Source organism: Echiichthys vipera, assembly GCF_963691815.1.
Source record: "Echiichthys vipera genome assembly, chromosome: 15".
Lineage (NCBI taxonomy): Eukaryota > Metazoa > Chordata > Actinopteri > Perciformes > Trachinidae > Echiichthys > Echiichthys vipera.
This window is the reverse complement of record NC_139840.1, coordinates 18,913,227-18,928,291: the sequence shown is the minus strand read 5'-3', so window position 1 is coordinate 18,928,291 and position 15,065 is coordinate 18,913,227. Positions and strand designations below refer to the sequence as shown.

General features: G+C 40.0%; 1 protein-coding gene across 1 annotated transcript in view; it reads left to right on the top strand.

Moving 5' to 3' along the window:
* Window positions 1–15,065, top strand: part of pik3r2 (phosphoinositide-3-kinase, regulatory subunit 2 (beta)) — a 36,061-nt gene that overhangs the window by 12,427 nt on the left and 8,569 nt on the right. The window contains exons 3-15 of the mRNA XM_083928530.1: window positions 5,851–5,943; window positions 8,416–8,490; window positions 9,268–9,420; window positions 9,967–10,177; window positions 10,389–10,474; window positions 10,747–10,849; window positions 11,512–11,610; window positions 11,769–11,949; window positions 12,138–12,257; window positions 12,926–13,068; window positions 13,634–13,810; window positions 14,008–14,079; window positions 14,235–14,405. Coding sequence (XP_083784656.1) covers window positions 5,851–5,943; window positions 8,416–8,490; window positions 9,268–9,420; window positions 9,967–10,177; window positions 10,389–10,474; window positions 10,747–10,849; window positions 11,512–11,610; window positions 11,769–11,949; window positions 12,138–12,257; window positions 12,926–13,068; window positions 13,634–13,810; window positions 14,008–14,079; window positions 14,235–14,405 — 1,684 coding nt within the window. The remainder of the gene's footprint in view (window positions 1–5,850; window positions 5,944–8,415; window positions 8,491–9,267; window positions 9,421–9,966; window positions 10,178–10,388; window positions 10,475–10,746; window positions 10,850–11,511; window positions 11,611–11,768; window positions 11,950–12,137; window positions 12,258–12,925; window positions 13,069–13,633; window positions 13,811–14,007; window positions 14,080–14,234; window positions 14,406–15,065) is intronic.

Here is a 15,065-nt window from a genome sequence, read left to right as displayed (position 1 = left end):
TAACTGCCTGCTGAAGTGAACCATGGCTTGGCATGTTTGCAAACTCCTCCCTATGCACTCCCCCTCTCTCTCCCTCCCTCCCTCCTTCCCTCTCTCCCCCTTTTCTCTCGTCCTCCCTCCTTTTTGCAGCCTCCCTCCCTGATTCACATACATGTCTGATACTGTCTCTGGGCAGCTATAAACCATGTTAGCAGGGCCAGTTCTCAGAAAGGAGAGGCCTCCACTTACTCTCCGCTCCCTGCGCCTTACCAGGAAAACACTTTCAAAGAACCCGTGGAGGGGGGGGGGGCATTGGCTGAGACAGTAGAGAAAGTGAATGGGAAAGCTATGTAGCCAAGGCCGCCCTATCCAACTGCAAATATAGGAACCAGCTGTATTTGGTTTCCCTTCTGACTGTTGTATTATTCTCCTTGAGTTTAGTACATTTAGAATTCTACACATTGCAGAGCTATAGAAATTTTTATTTTCTGGAGCATTTCTTTAGTTTCAGAACAGTAAACAAGAACTCATTTAGGCATAAAGTTGTCTTACTAAACGATTAATGGCTTAGCAAACCAGATGCAGAGTAAATTTGCACAGTTCCTTACTGTGGCAGGAGTGAAATAAAATCCTGATTCCTGTTTGATTCTGAAAAACATAAAACCGGGAAAGCATTCAGATTTGCCTATAGTTATTTTTTTCATGGCAATAATGTCAATGATGCAAGATAGATGAGGAACCAAATAATACAGCAAAGGCATGGTCTGTGCTTTTCTTCTGAGGGCCATCTCCAACTAAACATTATATTCACGTGCCTGCTTCAAAGAGCTCAAAACTTTTCATTGGTGTATTTGAGGTAGGGTGCAAACTAGTTTGTACAAAGTATAGACCGACTTTGTCCAAAGGCAGAAGTGATTGCTGCTTTTCAATCAGAGGTGAGGTGAAAAACCTTTGGGACATCAGCGCACACACTTTTACTGTATCTCCTCAAGGGCACTTGTTTGTAAGTACAAAAAGTGACTGAAAAAAGATCCAGATAGAAAAGTTAGATGTAGCACAGCACAATATCAAAAATCTCAACCTTTTTTCTTTATAAAAAACGTGAGCATGTGTGAATATTGAATATAGGACATTTTTAATACAAAAGTTCAAATTGCTTTACAGACATAAAACACGTTTAGTCACATTGCATGAAACAGATCTCAATCAGCCTGCTCTGCGTTGATATTTCTCCTCAGTAGTGCCTGTGTAGGGATCACCTGTGTCTGACATGGTTGCAGGGCCTCGCTCGTCCACGTGTAGCTTTGAAGCATGTTGTGACAGAGGAATGGACGGTGTGTCGGGTCATAATACATTGGCTGTCTACATAGTTGGGATGCAGCGAGGACATGTAGCAGTGAAACCTGACCAGCAGCATACACGCTGTTACACACCATCCGTGAGCCAGACACCAACTGGCCTTGTCACCACGACACAGTACACGAGGAACGCATGCTTTGAGTAGCTGACATAGTTTTAAAATATTTTGGCAAAAATTATCCTCATTTGTTGATAAAGCTGTTTCTTTTCCATTTAGCCTTAAATAAGTGCATTTGGATGACAGCGTAACCTTTGGAAGTCGGTTACATCTGGGGAAATAATGCAGATAAATGAATAGAAGAAATTTCAGTGGACGTTGACACATTTCAGTTAATACATATTTTTCAAATGTACCTTTGATCACGATCACTTTGGTAATAGCACAGTAAATATTATTCTGTGGTAGCTTGTAGCTTTTGTGGCTTAATTTTTTTTTATTACCAATAGCCTAAAATGTGCATACTCTATTATCAGTACTGCACATTCAGACATTCACAAAAAAATCAGCACAAATCCAAAGTGCTGGGAGTGTGGCACTTAAGGTGAGGAAATTCCAGAAGTTTAATCCAAGCAGTGAAATCCCATGAATGACTTCATGCAGTATCTCTTCAGTTTCTGACACAGACCTCTGAGAGGGAGAATGCAGCAGAGCCAGCTACGTATTACATAACCATACTGATGCAGAAGATACAGAGCAAACATTTTGCTTCACATAACTTTGCTTTATCCAGTCTATTTTGCTTGTCCGCTGCTTGCCATGAATTGGGCGAGCAAGTCGGTGCAAACACACAAAGACAGGATGTGCAACGTCCACCCGATCATCAGACTTGCAACATGTGTAGATGCAGCACATCACACATGACTTCATAGGTTTTTTTTCACTAAAACAGATCCTTTTGGATGACTCGGTGGACTTCAAAGCGCCTCCGAAGAAAAACTGCAAACACAGTCATGAGATCTAGCCTGAAGAAATCTCTTACAATGAATGCATGCATAAACTAGACTTAATAAGGCCTCAAATGCACCAGAGTGCACTCTCTGTCATGCTTTTTTCTCTTTATCACTCTTTCTCCATCTCATCTGTTTCTCCCATTGGCTACGTCTCAGGGCATGTCAAGTCATAAGCCTGTCTCCCAGTGTGCAGGCTGCCAAGGAAGTGGTTCTAATGGACTAACAAGTTGCTGTATCTCTCTCTCTCTCTCTCTCTCTCTCTCTCTCTCTCTCTCTCTCTCTCTCTCTCTCTCTCTCTCTCTCTCGCGCTCTCTCGCTCTCTCGCTCTTTCTCTCTCTTTCTCTCTCTGTGCCTTTCACTCCTTTTCCATACCTTTCCAAAACTCTGAGAAGACTGCAGGGCTTCAGCTGCTTTTGGCAGGAAAACAACTCCTTCTTTACACGAAATTCAAAGTTTTGAATGAAGAGAAATACACAGTGAAATAAAGTGTTCATGCTTGTTTGCATGTAGGATTGACAAAGTTCCTTCCTCGTGTGGCGAATATGGAAACCAATGTTTTCTTCCTCCTCTTAAACTGTTGGAGCGCATTCATTTTGTGGTTTTATAGCCTATATTTGTGCTTATTTCCTTGTTTTATTTGATTTCCACATTTTATTGCCTGCTTCCTGCCTAAACCCAACTGCATAAGCGCTCCATGAAGATTGGCTTCTGCTCTCTTGTACTGAATAATTAATACGTTCTGCATTCTAAAGCAATAGCATTTGCATTTGGTGCATTAGTTATTATGACAATCCAGTCTTACTTAGGCAGTGTTCACAAACAACGTTTTAATTAAAGGAAAGCATGGAATTAAACAATATGAAGAATGAAAGAACAGGCCCAAAGTGTTTTTCACAGTTGTACGTCAAAGCATTTTATGATACATGGAAATGCAAAAACAAGCAAAAATCTGTACTGTGGTTTGTGGAGATTTCACAAGGAAAACGACAGCTTGGGTGGATGTTTAAATGTTTATGTTTACCTGACGGAGACTTCTAGTAGAAGTGTAAATATGAGTCTTGTCTGTCCGGAGAGAAGGGAAATGTGTGATTTTATAGAGCTGCAAAAACTCTTGCGTTCAGAATTAGATTAGTACTGCGTAAAAGACACAGTAACATCATCCATTTCACACAAGGTTGCAGATACGAAGGGCCGCAGAAAAAAATACAGGGTTGTCTGGCGGGCTCGATGAATTGATTAGTTTTTTTGTGCATAAAATGTTAAAAAATGTTTCCCAAAGCCCAAGATGACGTCCCCAAATATCTTGTTTTGTCCACAATTCAAAGATATTCAGTTTTACTGTCAGAGTAGTAAAGAAACCTGAAAATATTCACATTTGAGAAACTGGAATCAGATAATTTTTCATCTTTAAAAAATGACCCAAAGCGATTAATCAACTATCAAAATAGTAGAATAATAATAATGTTTAATATTGGTGGATCCAGCCGCTGGAGGTGAGGCAAATGAAGCCTTCAGTGTTTGATCACCATCTGCCTCTTAAAGTGGCCAAGCCCTTAATTGTGTAGAATTTTAAGTCTTACTATAATTTACACGTGTGAGTTGTGTAAAAAAAAGCACCTGGTGTACAGTTCACATGAATGATAAATAAGCGGGACCAAAAACTTTTTTTTACCGGGCTTTTAACATGTTTATTTCTGCTGAAAAGCTGGGCATTTACATGGAGGTCTATGGGAAGAGACTCCCTTTTGGAGCCAGCCTCAAGTGGCCGTTCAAGGAACTGCAGTTTTTGGCACATCAGCTTAATTTTCAAGTCACAGATGTTGCTGCTTGCTCCGAAAAAAAGGTTGGTTTTTTTGTTGTTTTTTTTACTTTGTATACATTTGAGCTGGTTAGTTTTTGTGTTGTGGTTTCTGAAAAGCCTTAAAACATATGGATTTATTACTCAAACTTGGCTACCTGGATTATATTTCATCTTCTTGTACCCCCCACTAACAGGGGCAGTTGTTTTAACGTTTTTGGTCTAAAAAATAACACAGCAGGGAGGAGACTGAAAGCAGAAGAAACTGCTGTGTGCATCCCGTTTCCTACATTACCTTGTTTTAACCAGGAGCACATACAGTATGTAAACAGTCATATAATGGTTTTGTAATAGACTACACCATGTTGTCCTGCGGATAGGGAGCCAGATTAGAGTTGTTTTGGAATGACAAAGGACATCATTTTTTTTTTTTTAAATTTGATTTGTTTATATTTTTGGGGTTTGTAAGTCTGTGCAAACATGTATGTAAAAACTTTACCGCAAAACTGAAGAGAGACACCATGATGAAAGAAGAGGGGGGAAGGGCCCTGCCTGCCAAAATGGCCAACAGGGATAAAGAAGAGGCAGAGGTCTGTCTGTGTGCTTGCTAGAGAGCTGGAGACGCTGCCAGGCAAAGTTTCCATGTTTAACTGGCAGAGAGATCTAGAGAGAGAGGGGGGCAGAAAGACCAATGAAAAAAAAAGGGAGATTGAATTAAAACTTTAGTAAAAGGGAGAAAAATAAACAGAAGGAGCAACAACAAGAAAGTCCAGCAAGAGCAAGAATACAAGAGACAGAGAGGGGGAGAGGGACATTCAGAGAAACTGAGAACAAGAACCAGAGAGCGAGGGGAACGGAATGTGCTGACGCTGTGTTTCTTGTCTGAACTCCCCAAATTAATAATCAGCAGCGGTTTAGCCGAGCCGTGCCAGGAACAGGAGCCGACTGCCAAGCCCCGGCCAGGCCAGGCCCTCCCTACTCCAAACGTTACCCCCACCCCTCACTCATACCTCCCCTCTCCCTCTCAACCCCCAGCTCACAGCCCTGCTCTGGGGCCGAATAGGAGGCGCTGCCTGCCTGCCTGTCCCGGCCGGGCAGGGCCTGGCACACTGCCACAGGGCTTTTGCTTGTTCAGGAGTTTTGATTAAATCCTTTATTGTGCTTCACTCACGCAAAGAGCTAAGGCGAAACACCGAGCAGGACGGAGCGGAGGGGAGGAGAGAAAGCGAGAGGCGAGAGAAGAAAGGGAAAAAAGAGAGGGAGGGAGGGAAATGGGATCTCTCTTTTTTTCCCTCTTGCTTTCTCCTTTTCTCAGTCTCTCAGACTGAAAAGAGGTTTGATTTGGTCTATGGGGAGTAGATAAAGTTTTTGCTCGCCATCAGCAGTCTGTTTTTCTCTCTTTTTTCATTTTCACTCCTGTGCATGAAGCCTCTTTTCATTCTTTTGTACATTTACTAAAATATTCTGTGTTGGAAGTTTTTTATGTTTTTCTTAATACTTTCTGATCCAATGCAACTACTCAGAAGACTGCTGCTGGGCTTTTTTGCAAAACAGGTGTGCTTCTTGCGAAATGGATACTAAAATCCACCTCATCATATTTTATTGTGTTCCTCAAAGGTTTTATATAAGCTCACAACATTATGCACGCTCTATATCTCCAACTGCTCCTAGTTAACTGTGCCCTTGTCAGTGCTGCAGCACCCCCTTGGTCTTTCATAGGCTTTGTGCCAGAAGTGTAACAGTGATTTGTGTTGTTGTTTCAGCTGTTTCTGTGCCGGACCTGAGCGAGCAGTTCAAACCGCCAGAGACGGCTCCCCCTGCCCTCGTCAGTCTGATTCAAGCCATAGAGAAGAGAGGTATATCCATGTCAATCGGCCAACATATTTATCTGTTGTCTGTCTCTTCTCCCCGTCTTTCCGTCTTTGTGCGACTGTCTCCCTGCCGCCATTTGCCTCTTGCTCTCATGCCAGCATTTGTGTAGCAAGTGTAGACGTATAGACATATGGATAGTCAGGCAGTCACAAAGATGTAGCTCTGCACGCACAAGTTCATGCGCACTCACAGTACCTCCTCAGCTGGTCGGTGACTTGATAAAGATTGCCTACATTGAAGTTTAATGTGATTTAAATCAGAACAGATCTCACCGAGAGTCCTGCACAGTGGGTTTGATTCACACCGTGTTATTAACAAATAGGGCTCAGTGGGACTCCATTCACAATTTTGAGTGGGTTTTTTCTCTCTCTCTCTCTCTCTCTCTCTCTCTCTCTCTCTCTCTCTCTCTCTCTCTCACACACGGTGAATCGATTAGCAAAATAGTCGCTGATTAATTTTCTGTGGATTGATGTCGATTAATTGACTTATCGTTTCAGCTCTACACTATTGGGAACACTTGCAGCTACCTGTGTCTATGTAATTCATCTTTATAGTATTCTGGTTTTGCAAAAATATCAACAAGCTATGCCATTTTATAGAGAAACTATACATAGAGATGCACCAATCCAGTTTTTTCTGATCCAATCCTATACCGATACCTGAGCTGAGCGTATCGGCCGATATCCGATACCGATCCTACTGTTGAATGAATAAACCGTATACCTTTCCAAGTGAGTGAAGGCATCAGGCTTGAAATAAACATTCAGCCTTGTTAAAAAAATGTAACAAATTAACACAGAAGTGTACTTAATATTATTTATTAACAAATAACAAAGTGTACATTATCAGCAAAAAGAAATAAATAACACCTCCATGTAAAGGGCTTAATTAACTTGCTGGATCTGCCTCATTCATCCAATATCCGATCCAGCTAATTAGTCAATATCGCAGCTGGATCGGTGCATCTCTAGTAATACATGTCCCCACTTTAGAACGACACTGCTAATGATCACAAAGAGAAAGCAAAGTGTAATTCCATAAAATAATTTTTCTGATGTCCAAGATCTTTCTGTAGCTGTCTCACCATAATTTATTAAAATAGTTTACACTGGTGTGTAGTTTTTCCAAATCCTTTGTGCATTTTATTATGTTACAATTGTGTACATCAACAGCAAACTAAAAACACTGACGTTTTCAAGTATATTTAATAAAACATCACTTTTCCAGTGTACACACACTACATACTCTAAACCTGATTAGAATTAGTTTGTACTAAAGAATTGGGGCAAAGCTCTAGCCTTTTAATGAAGTGCAGTGATAAGTGAATCCAGGTCAAAGTATTATGCCTTGAAGCGGACAAGGTAAAGAGAGTAGATTACAGAAACAGTTTAGATGTGAGAGATACGTCAAAATCCTTGACATGGAAAATATTTCAATATTGATCCACTACGAGGCAGAATGTCTGTCTCTGCATGTAAATAATATAATGTCGCACTAATATGGAATTACTACACACCCTGTGACTGCATGGTGTGGTTTTCACAACTACCTGAGAGACTGGCTAGTCTCAAGGAATTGCCTACTAGATGCGAGCTGTCTAGACCAAGTGTTCCTAAATGTTGTTTTTTTTTAAAGTTGGGACCCGAAAGAGAAATGTAGTCATTCAGCCAGTTAAAATGATTTCTTCTGGGGTATTTTCACTGGATGTGTGAAATATTTTATGTGACACGGTTTAGACTGGTATGTTAGTATGCTGAAATGTTTCTTCTTGACCACAACACTAAAAAAAAACATTTTAAACCCATTTTCCTTGAGTTTACTTTATCATTATATTGGAAAGATAGTTTACCTATACAACCTGAACAGTCTGCTTAAAAGAATTTCATGCTCTAGGGTTTCAGTTTACATTTTTTTTTATGCCGTGTCTGGCATTCAGTGTTGCTAAATTAATCACACATTTTCCACCAAGAGAAGAACAAACACGCTTCGGCTCTGCTCTTGTAAATATTTCTTGTGCGAAAACAAATGAAGGACCAGCTCTCCCCCAGTTGATTGATCACCTCCTCTCTGTTGTTCAATGTGAGACTGGAATGTCAACAAGAGTATTTCCAAACAAAATATCTGGCCATGTGCTCTGTCACGTCAAAGTTGCTTCTATGAAATTACATTGTCAGTTTGGTCATAAAATCTCTGCTTTGTGTGTCTTTTACATCACAGTAGATTATCTTGTCCAAGTCAGGCCCTCATAAAGAGTCATCCCTACATAAGAGTGAGCTTCTGGCTGCATGTGCATTTCATTTTTATGAATATTTGTACTATTAAGTAGTACTGTTGCTACTTTTGAATCCCCCTTCTCTTTTCTACTTCGCTCCACTTAAATGTGTTCTGTTGTATGTACTTTTTGTTAGCTCAGTTGTGCGAACCTTTTATTCAAATGCTCTTTTTGTCTTTCTTAGGTTTGGACTGCAAGATATTGTACAGGACAAACATTTCCTCAGGATCAGACAGCCAAGTGTACAGCCTGAGCTCAGGTGAGTTAGTCTACGTCAAAGATGTATACTTTTTAAATCTTCTTTTTCAGTGTGTGTATTAAACTGTATTTGTGTTCACATTGCTTTAGGACCAGACAAATGTATCACCTTTTATTATTTTATTGCAGATGTATCAAATTGGTGTATATGTCGGATAATATTGCAGTTTAAGATCACTGAACTCTAGAATTATTAATTAAAAAAATCTAAGGGTCTGTATAAAGATTGTTAAATAATCTTTTATCGTATTGTTTAAACTCTCAAGTATCTATCTTAGTATCATCCACACAAATCCAGTATTGTTTAAGCTATATGTTGCATAAGTTTAAATGGATAATGGGATGTGTTCTTAGCATGCATGCTGTTTTCAGCAATGCTCTTCATTTTTTTTTTATAAGTTTACGATCCATATTTGACATCATTGAAAGTATCCTTCTAGAGTTGGCCATGTATAGCACTGCCCTACAAAGCCTAAGTGCAGTAACTACGAAAACATTTAAGCAAAAAAAAAAGGCTTTCAAGTTTGTTTACTGTCCCAACAAATATTTGGCATTGGTTTTCTAACTTGCCATTGAATCATTTTTTATCCAAATCAATCCTTACCATCATACGTTCAGGCCCCAAGCTGTGCAGAAATCATGTTATTTCATAGTTACTGCACTTTATAGGGCAGAGTACATCTCACCTACCTCATATAAATTGGGAGAGAATTCAACCCACAACAGGTCCAGGTTTCTCTGTCCCTAAATTTCTTTGTTTGTGTCTTCTGGGCTCCAGAGAGTGAGATGTGTCAGGAAGATGTGGGATACCTGTCAGAGTGTGTCCTGAGCTACCTGAGAGACCTCCCATCGCCTGTCATCCCTGCCTGTGTCTACGCTCACCTTCAAACTGCCGTCACACTGCAGCAGCAGGTCCTACAGCAGTCAGCAGGTAGGTCTCATTTCATGGGGAATTGCTTCAAGTCGACACTAAACACCCATTTTTCTAATTAGGAAAGGGTGTTGTCTTCTTTGTATGGTTTGTAAATGGACCATTAGCAAAGGTTTTAGCTGTATAGACAAAAATTAGATTTTGCGCGGCATAGCTAATAGCTATGTGCTGTTTTGTGTGCTATGTGTAGTAGTTAGAAAGCCACCCTCCATTGCTTCATTATGCAATTTAAGTTAAAAAAAATACACGAGGCTCAAATTGACCCTTATATGCAGCTGATCGAGGTCGGTTAAATGTCAGTGTTGAGAGAATAGAGTCGGGAGAGGGTGAGTTCGTATGCTAGAAATTCTTCAGCTGATTCTCCTCTGCACAAAGGACTCAGTGATTTAAATTTGGTTATATACTAGACCTATTTACAGAAACAGGCATTGACATATTAACTACTTTAAAATGACTTGATGAAGATAAAAGTAGGGGTCAGAATGTAGTAAAACCTGATAAAATTGTCATAGATCATCTTCATAGTTATTTGAATACCTTTTTCAGATGGTGCAGTCGCTGGAAGCCATGACAGAGAGGTAAGCCTGGTCCTCGAGAGCTCCACCTCCGTCCCTCTCCATCACCGTCTCACCCTGCAGTACCTCCTCACACACCTGGCCAAGGTCACCCAGGCGCAGGTCAGCAATGGCCTGGACACACACACTCTGGGAAAGATCTTCGGACCGTTGTTGATACGGAAAGGCCCCTCCACCCCCTGGCAAGTTGTGGTTAATTGATATTTTGTACAGAAACAAATGTAATAGTGTGTGACATTAAATTATTGCAGTCTTGGATTTGTCAGTTCTGTGAAGCATTAGGCTACTGAAGCAAATAAGAAAATCTAGAGTTTGAATCGATCAGCTGTGTCAAAATGGGAGTCTCAAATATGTATTTTTAAACCTTCTATTGATTGATTGATTGATTTACAGGTTGTCAGGGGATGAGGAGTTCCCCGCCCTTGTGGTGGAGAGGCTGCTGATAGAGAGAATTACGGAGCAAGACCTCACTCCTCCAGGTACTTAAACTGTGCAGAACTATGTTTGATATACGACAGCACAAAGACCTTTTTTTATTTATATGCAGTAAAATGTTGATTATGCTAGCTTTAATACAATACAAGGTATTTTTCTTACACTTGAAAAATAATTCTTCAAAGCTATATTATACATGTAGGTACATTTTTAGCAGTTTCCAGGGAATTAATATGTGAAGTGACTGTTGGGATCCATTAGTATAAACCGCTTTTAATAGAGATCTTTGTGTGTTCATGTGTGTGTTTGTTTCCAGTTCTTCCAGCGAAGCCAGTCAACTCAAAACTGGTGCCATCAGCCATGACAGACACAAACAGCCTGCTGAACGAAGCTGAGTGGTACTGGGGAGAAATCTCCAGGTAAATTATAAAAATAGATGACTGTTAATGTTGAATTTGATCGGCGTTAATACTAAGTTTGCAATTCTTTAACGTATTGGACAAAAAACATCATTGATACCAGTAGGGGTGGGCGATATTGAAATTCCCCTCCTGACAATATAGCTTAAAAAACTACAATATATTATGTCATCGTCCAAAAAAGCTGAAGAGACGCACCTATATAAATATGCGTCTATCTAATCTCCACCTGATTTCAACAGTTTGTATAACAAACACCCAACTGTCCTGCTGTTATTACAGACGTGAACTAACCACAGACACTCAGCGGTGCCGTTGCATGATGAATATAATTAGGGTAAACATTGGAATGGATATTTGGCGTTATTTTGGCATTTTTTCTGGCCTGACATGGGTTTTGTTGTACAATTATAGTGGAAACACTGATAGAGTTCAAAATGTATAGCAGGTGTTGCTTAATTGAGTATCTTTCTGTTATCATGTGAGGACATTATCGTGTTGAATGAAAATCTACTGTGTATGTATGTATATATATATATATATATATATATATATATCACCCAATTATTTTACCTGTTTAGGATCGTGGAGAGGATTTTATTATTTTGTTGTTAGGATGCAGCTGATCACAAAGTAAACACTGCATGTCCTGTTATTTGCAGAGAGGAGGTGAATGAAAAGCTGCGCGACACTCCAGATGGCACCTTCCTGGTGCGAGATGCCTCTAGTAAGCTGGAGGGCGAGTACACTCTCACCCTCAGGTAAAGCAACACTACTGTCTCCCACACCAATAGTAACCACGTTTGAATCAATTGAGTAGTTAATGTAGAACTAAAGAAATTGATATTCATTTAACATGTGCAGCCATATGTCCTGTTATTTTCTTTATTTCTCATATGGCTCCTGTCTCCCCCTGCAGGAAAGGGGGAAACAACAAGCTTATAAAGATTTACCACCGAGACGGGAAGTATGGCTTCTCTGAGCCTCTTACCTTCCTGACTGTAGTGGAGCTCATCAATCACTACCGCCATGAGTCCCTGGCCCAATACAACGCCAAACTGGACACCAAGCTTCTATATCCTGTCTCCAAATACCAACAGGTCGGTGACTTTGTATCATCAAATTCAATAACAAGCAAAATCCCTCTGCCAGCCTGCTTTGATTTAGCAATCCTTGATCTTGTTCTTTTTATGAATGACAAATCAGCAGGACCTGTTTGAAGAATGAAAACAATGAAACACAATTCAAAGTGGTGATTTGGCTCTCATCTGTTTCTTTCACGGCTCAGTTGGTGAAGGAGAACAGTATTGAGGAGGTGGGAGAGCAGCTGAAGGTCTATCACGAGCAGTACCAGGAGAAGAGCCGCGAGTATGACTCTCTGTATGAGGAATACACACGCACCTCACAGGTATAAGTTCAACACTAAGACACACACACACACACACACACACACACACACACACACACACACACACACACACACACACACACACACACACACACACACAATAGTATGATGAATCATACATTGTATATTCAGAAGTCTGGTTATCGTTATAGAAATTATAATATAAATGAGAACATGTTTAATCTGAGTTACGTAACCATGCATGTGTAATAGTTTTTATGAGAATATATTCCAAGTATGCGAGGAATAAAGACCAGATTACATTATGAATGAACTAATCAAGATAACAAGAAATCAGCGTGAAAGCACATGCCGTATAAAAATACATAAAACTAATTATAATACATGTATTATTTAATAGTCAAAAAGAATATTGATACATTTGAAGTATACAGTTTGTCCCTAGTGAATGCTAAGTTGTGAATTCAAAGCATTTCTATGGATATATTAAAGTCTAAAGTGAAAGTAACTTATACTAAGTAATCTTGCATAAAGACAGTATGCCTCCACCTCTCTGTTATATTTTATATTACACAACTGCAGAACGTCTCAACCACAGTTTTAACATAAGCAGGTAGAAGAGCAGAGGTGTGATATCAGCAGCTGAGGATTAAATTGATTATCAAGCCGACAGTCACAGTCTGTTTCTCTGTCCCTGTTTCCCACAGGAGCTGCAGATGAAGCGCACAGCCATTGAGGCCTTCAATGAGACCATCAAGATCTTTGAGGAGCAGTGTGAGACTCAGGAGCGCTACAGCAGAGAGTCTTTGGAGCGATTCCAACGTGAAGGCAACGAAAAAGAGATTCAAAAGTGAATACATGTTTATGTGCATGGGATTCTTGATAATCTTGGTTTAAAGCAATTCATACCTTTCTTGTATGTCTCAGTTAGAGCAGTCTCAGTTCCCTCCAAAGTCCCACCCTTTTCCCCCTCCCTGACCTCTGATGCACCCTCCTCCCCTGACATCTGCGTTGAGAGAGGAAATGCTGCGTTCAAGTGCATTTCCACTTTGATAGGCATTCCAGTGCACTTTTCCTTGTTGGAGTTCCAAAACTTCGGACTTCCCATGGCACATGAACGCAGCATGTGCAGCACAAGTGAAAAGGAGCGACGGAAACAGGCAGGAAGCTCAGCAAATAATTTTATTTGGACTTTCAGTAGAAATATATGAGAATGGATTATTAATGAGTTTTAACACCTGGTGGATTTCTTTTACATTTTAGTGTGTCATACGCTTATTAGGAGCATTTTAAGATAACAAGAAAGGTAAGAATTGCTTTATGTCAACTGCAAAAGAACCCTAAATTCGAGTAAAGTATTTTGTCACATTTTTTTTATTTAGCATTTGAACAACACATTCATTTTCTCAAATCAGGATCCAGAGCAATTCGGAGCGTTTGAAGTCTCGTGTGAAGGAGATCCACGACAGCAAGCGTAAGCTGGAGCAGGACCTGAGAGAGCAGGTCTCTGATAACAGAGAGATCGACAAGAAGATGAACAGTCTCAAGCCGGATCTCATGCAACTCCGCAAAATCAGAGACCAGTACTTAATGTGAGAATGTTTAAAGATTTACTACATGTTTTTTCTTTCTTTTTCGATTCCACTTAATACATAAAATATATGCATTCACACACACCAACATAGTTCCATAAATAATAAAAATAAATAAATACACAGTTATTATCTTCATATCTTGTGATTGATTGGAAAACTTCCAGCGTTAAATCTGTGGTTTTCTGGCTTTGCAGATGGCTGACACAGAAGGGGACAAGGCAGAAGAAGATCAATGAATGGCTGGGCATAAAGAATGATGCTGATGAGTAAGTTGTTTTAGATGAAGTCACAGCTCAGCAACTCGTGCTGTAATGACTGGGTGCTGCAGTATCTCCAACTGTAATTTAGGGAGCTACTGGAGGTCAATGTTTTGGTCATGACATGTGTTTGATTATCTGCTTCTTTATTTCTGTGTTTCCAGCTCTTACTCACTCGAGGAGGATGAGGGTTCACCCCACCACGATGAGTGTACGTGGTATGTGGGTGACATCAAACGCACTCAGGCTGAGGAAATGCTGAGAGGCAAATGTGACGGGACCTTCCTCATCCGTGAGAGCCAGTCACAGAAGGGCTCCTACGCCTGTTCTGTAGTGTAAGTTTGGATTTTATGTACTTTTTGTTAGAATGAAGATCTGTTTCTTCATCCACTTAAATAACTGACCAAATGTGTAGTTTAGTTGGAAGGCTATTTCTTAACTATGTAAACCCTAGCATATAAAATATTCATTATCACAATAACCAGTCATCTTCTAGCTATGACTGGAAGATATGGATATATAACTTTTGCCACACTGAGTGGTTGCACTACAAATGACAAAAAAATAACAGCTTACACATCAAAGTCTGACATTGACAACTTTGTTATTGCATGTTTAAGAAACAAAGAGCTTTTCCTAAACTCACTATTTTTTTTACTGACATTAGCAAAGAATGCAAAAGAAGCCTCAATACCTTTTTCATGGCAGACATTTTAGAAAAGCACAGGTGTGACAGATTTCATTAACGACGGCTCTGTTACATCAAAGATTCTCTATACTAAAGATATTCCAGGCAGTGCCAACAGCCTTGTTTGAAAGTGAAGTGAATGTCATGTGGATGGATGAACAGTTATATGTGCATTAGATTTCTTTTGCTAACATATTTACACAGCTAACAGCCATATTTAACATTACAACAAATCAGGTGCGTTGCTAGCTAGTGAAAACACCTGGAGCTGTAGCCCATAAGTTCCAGTCCTTTTCAGCAGGGGGTT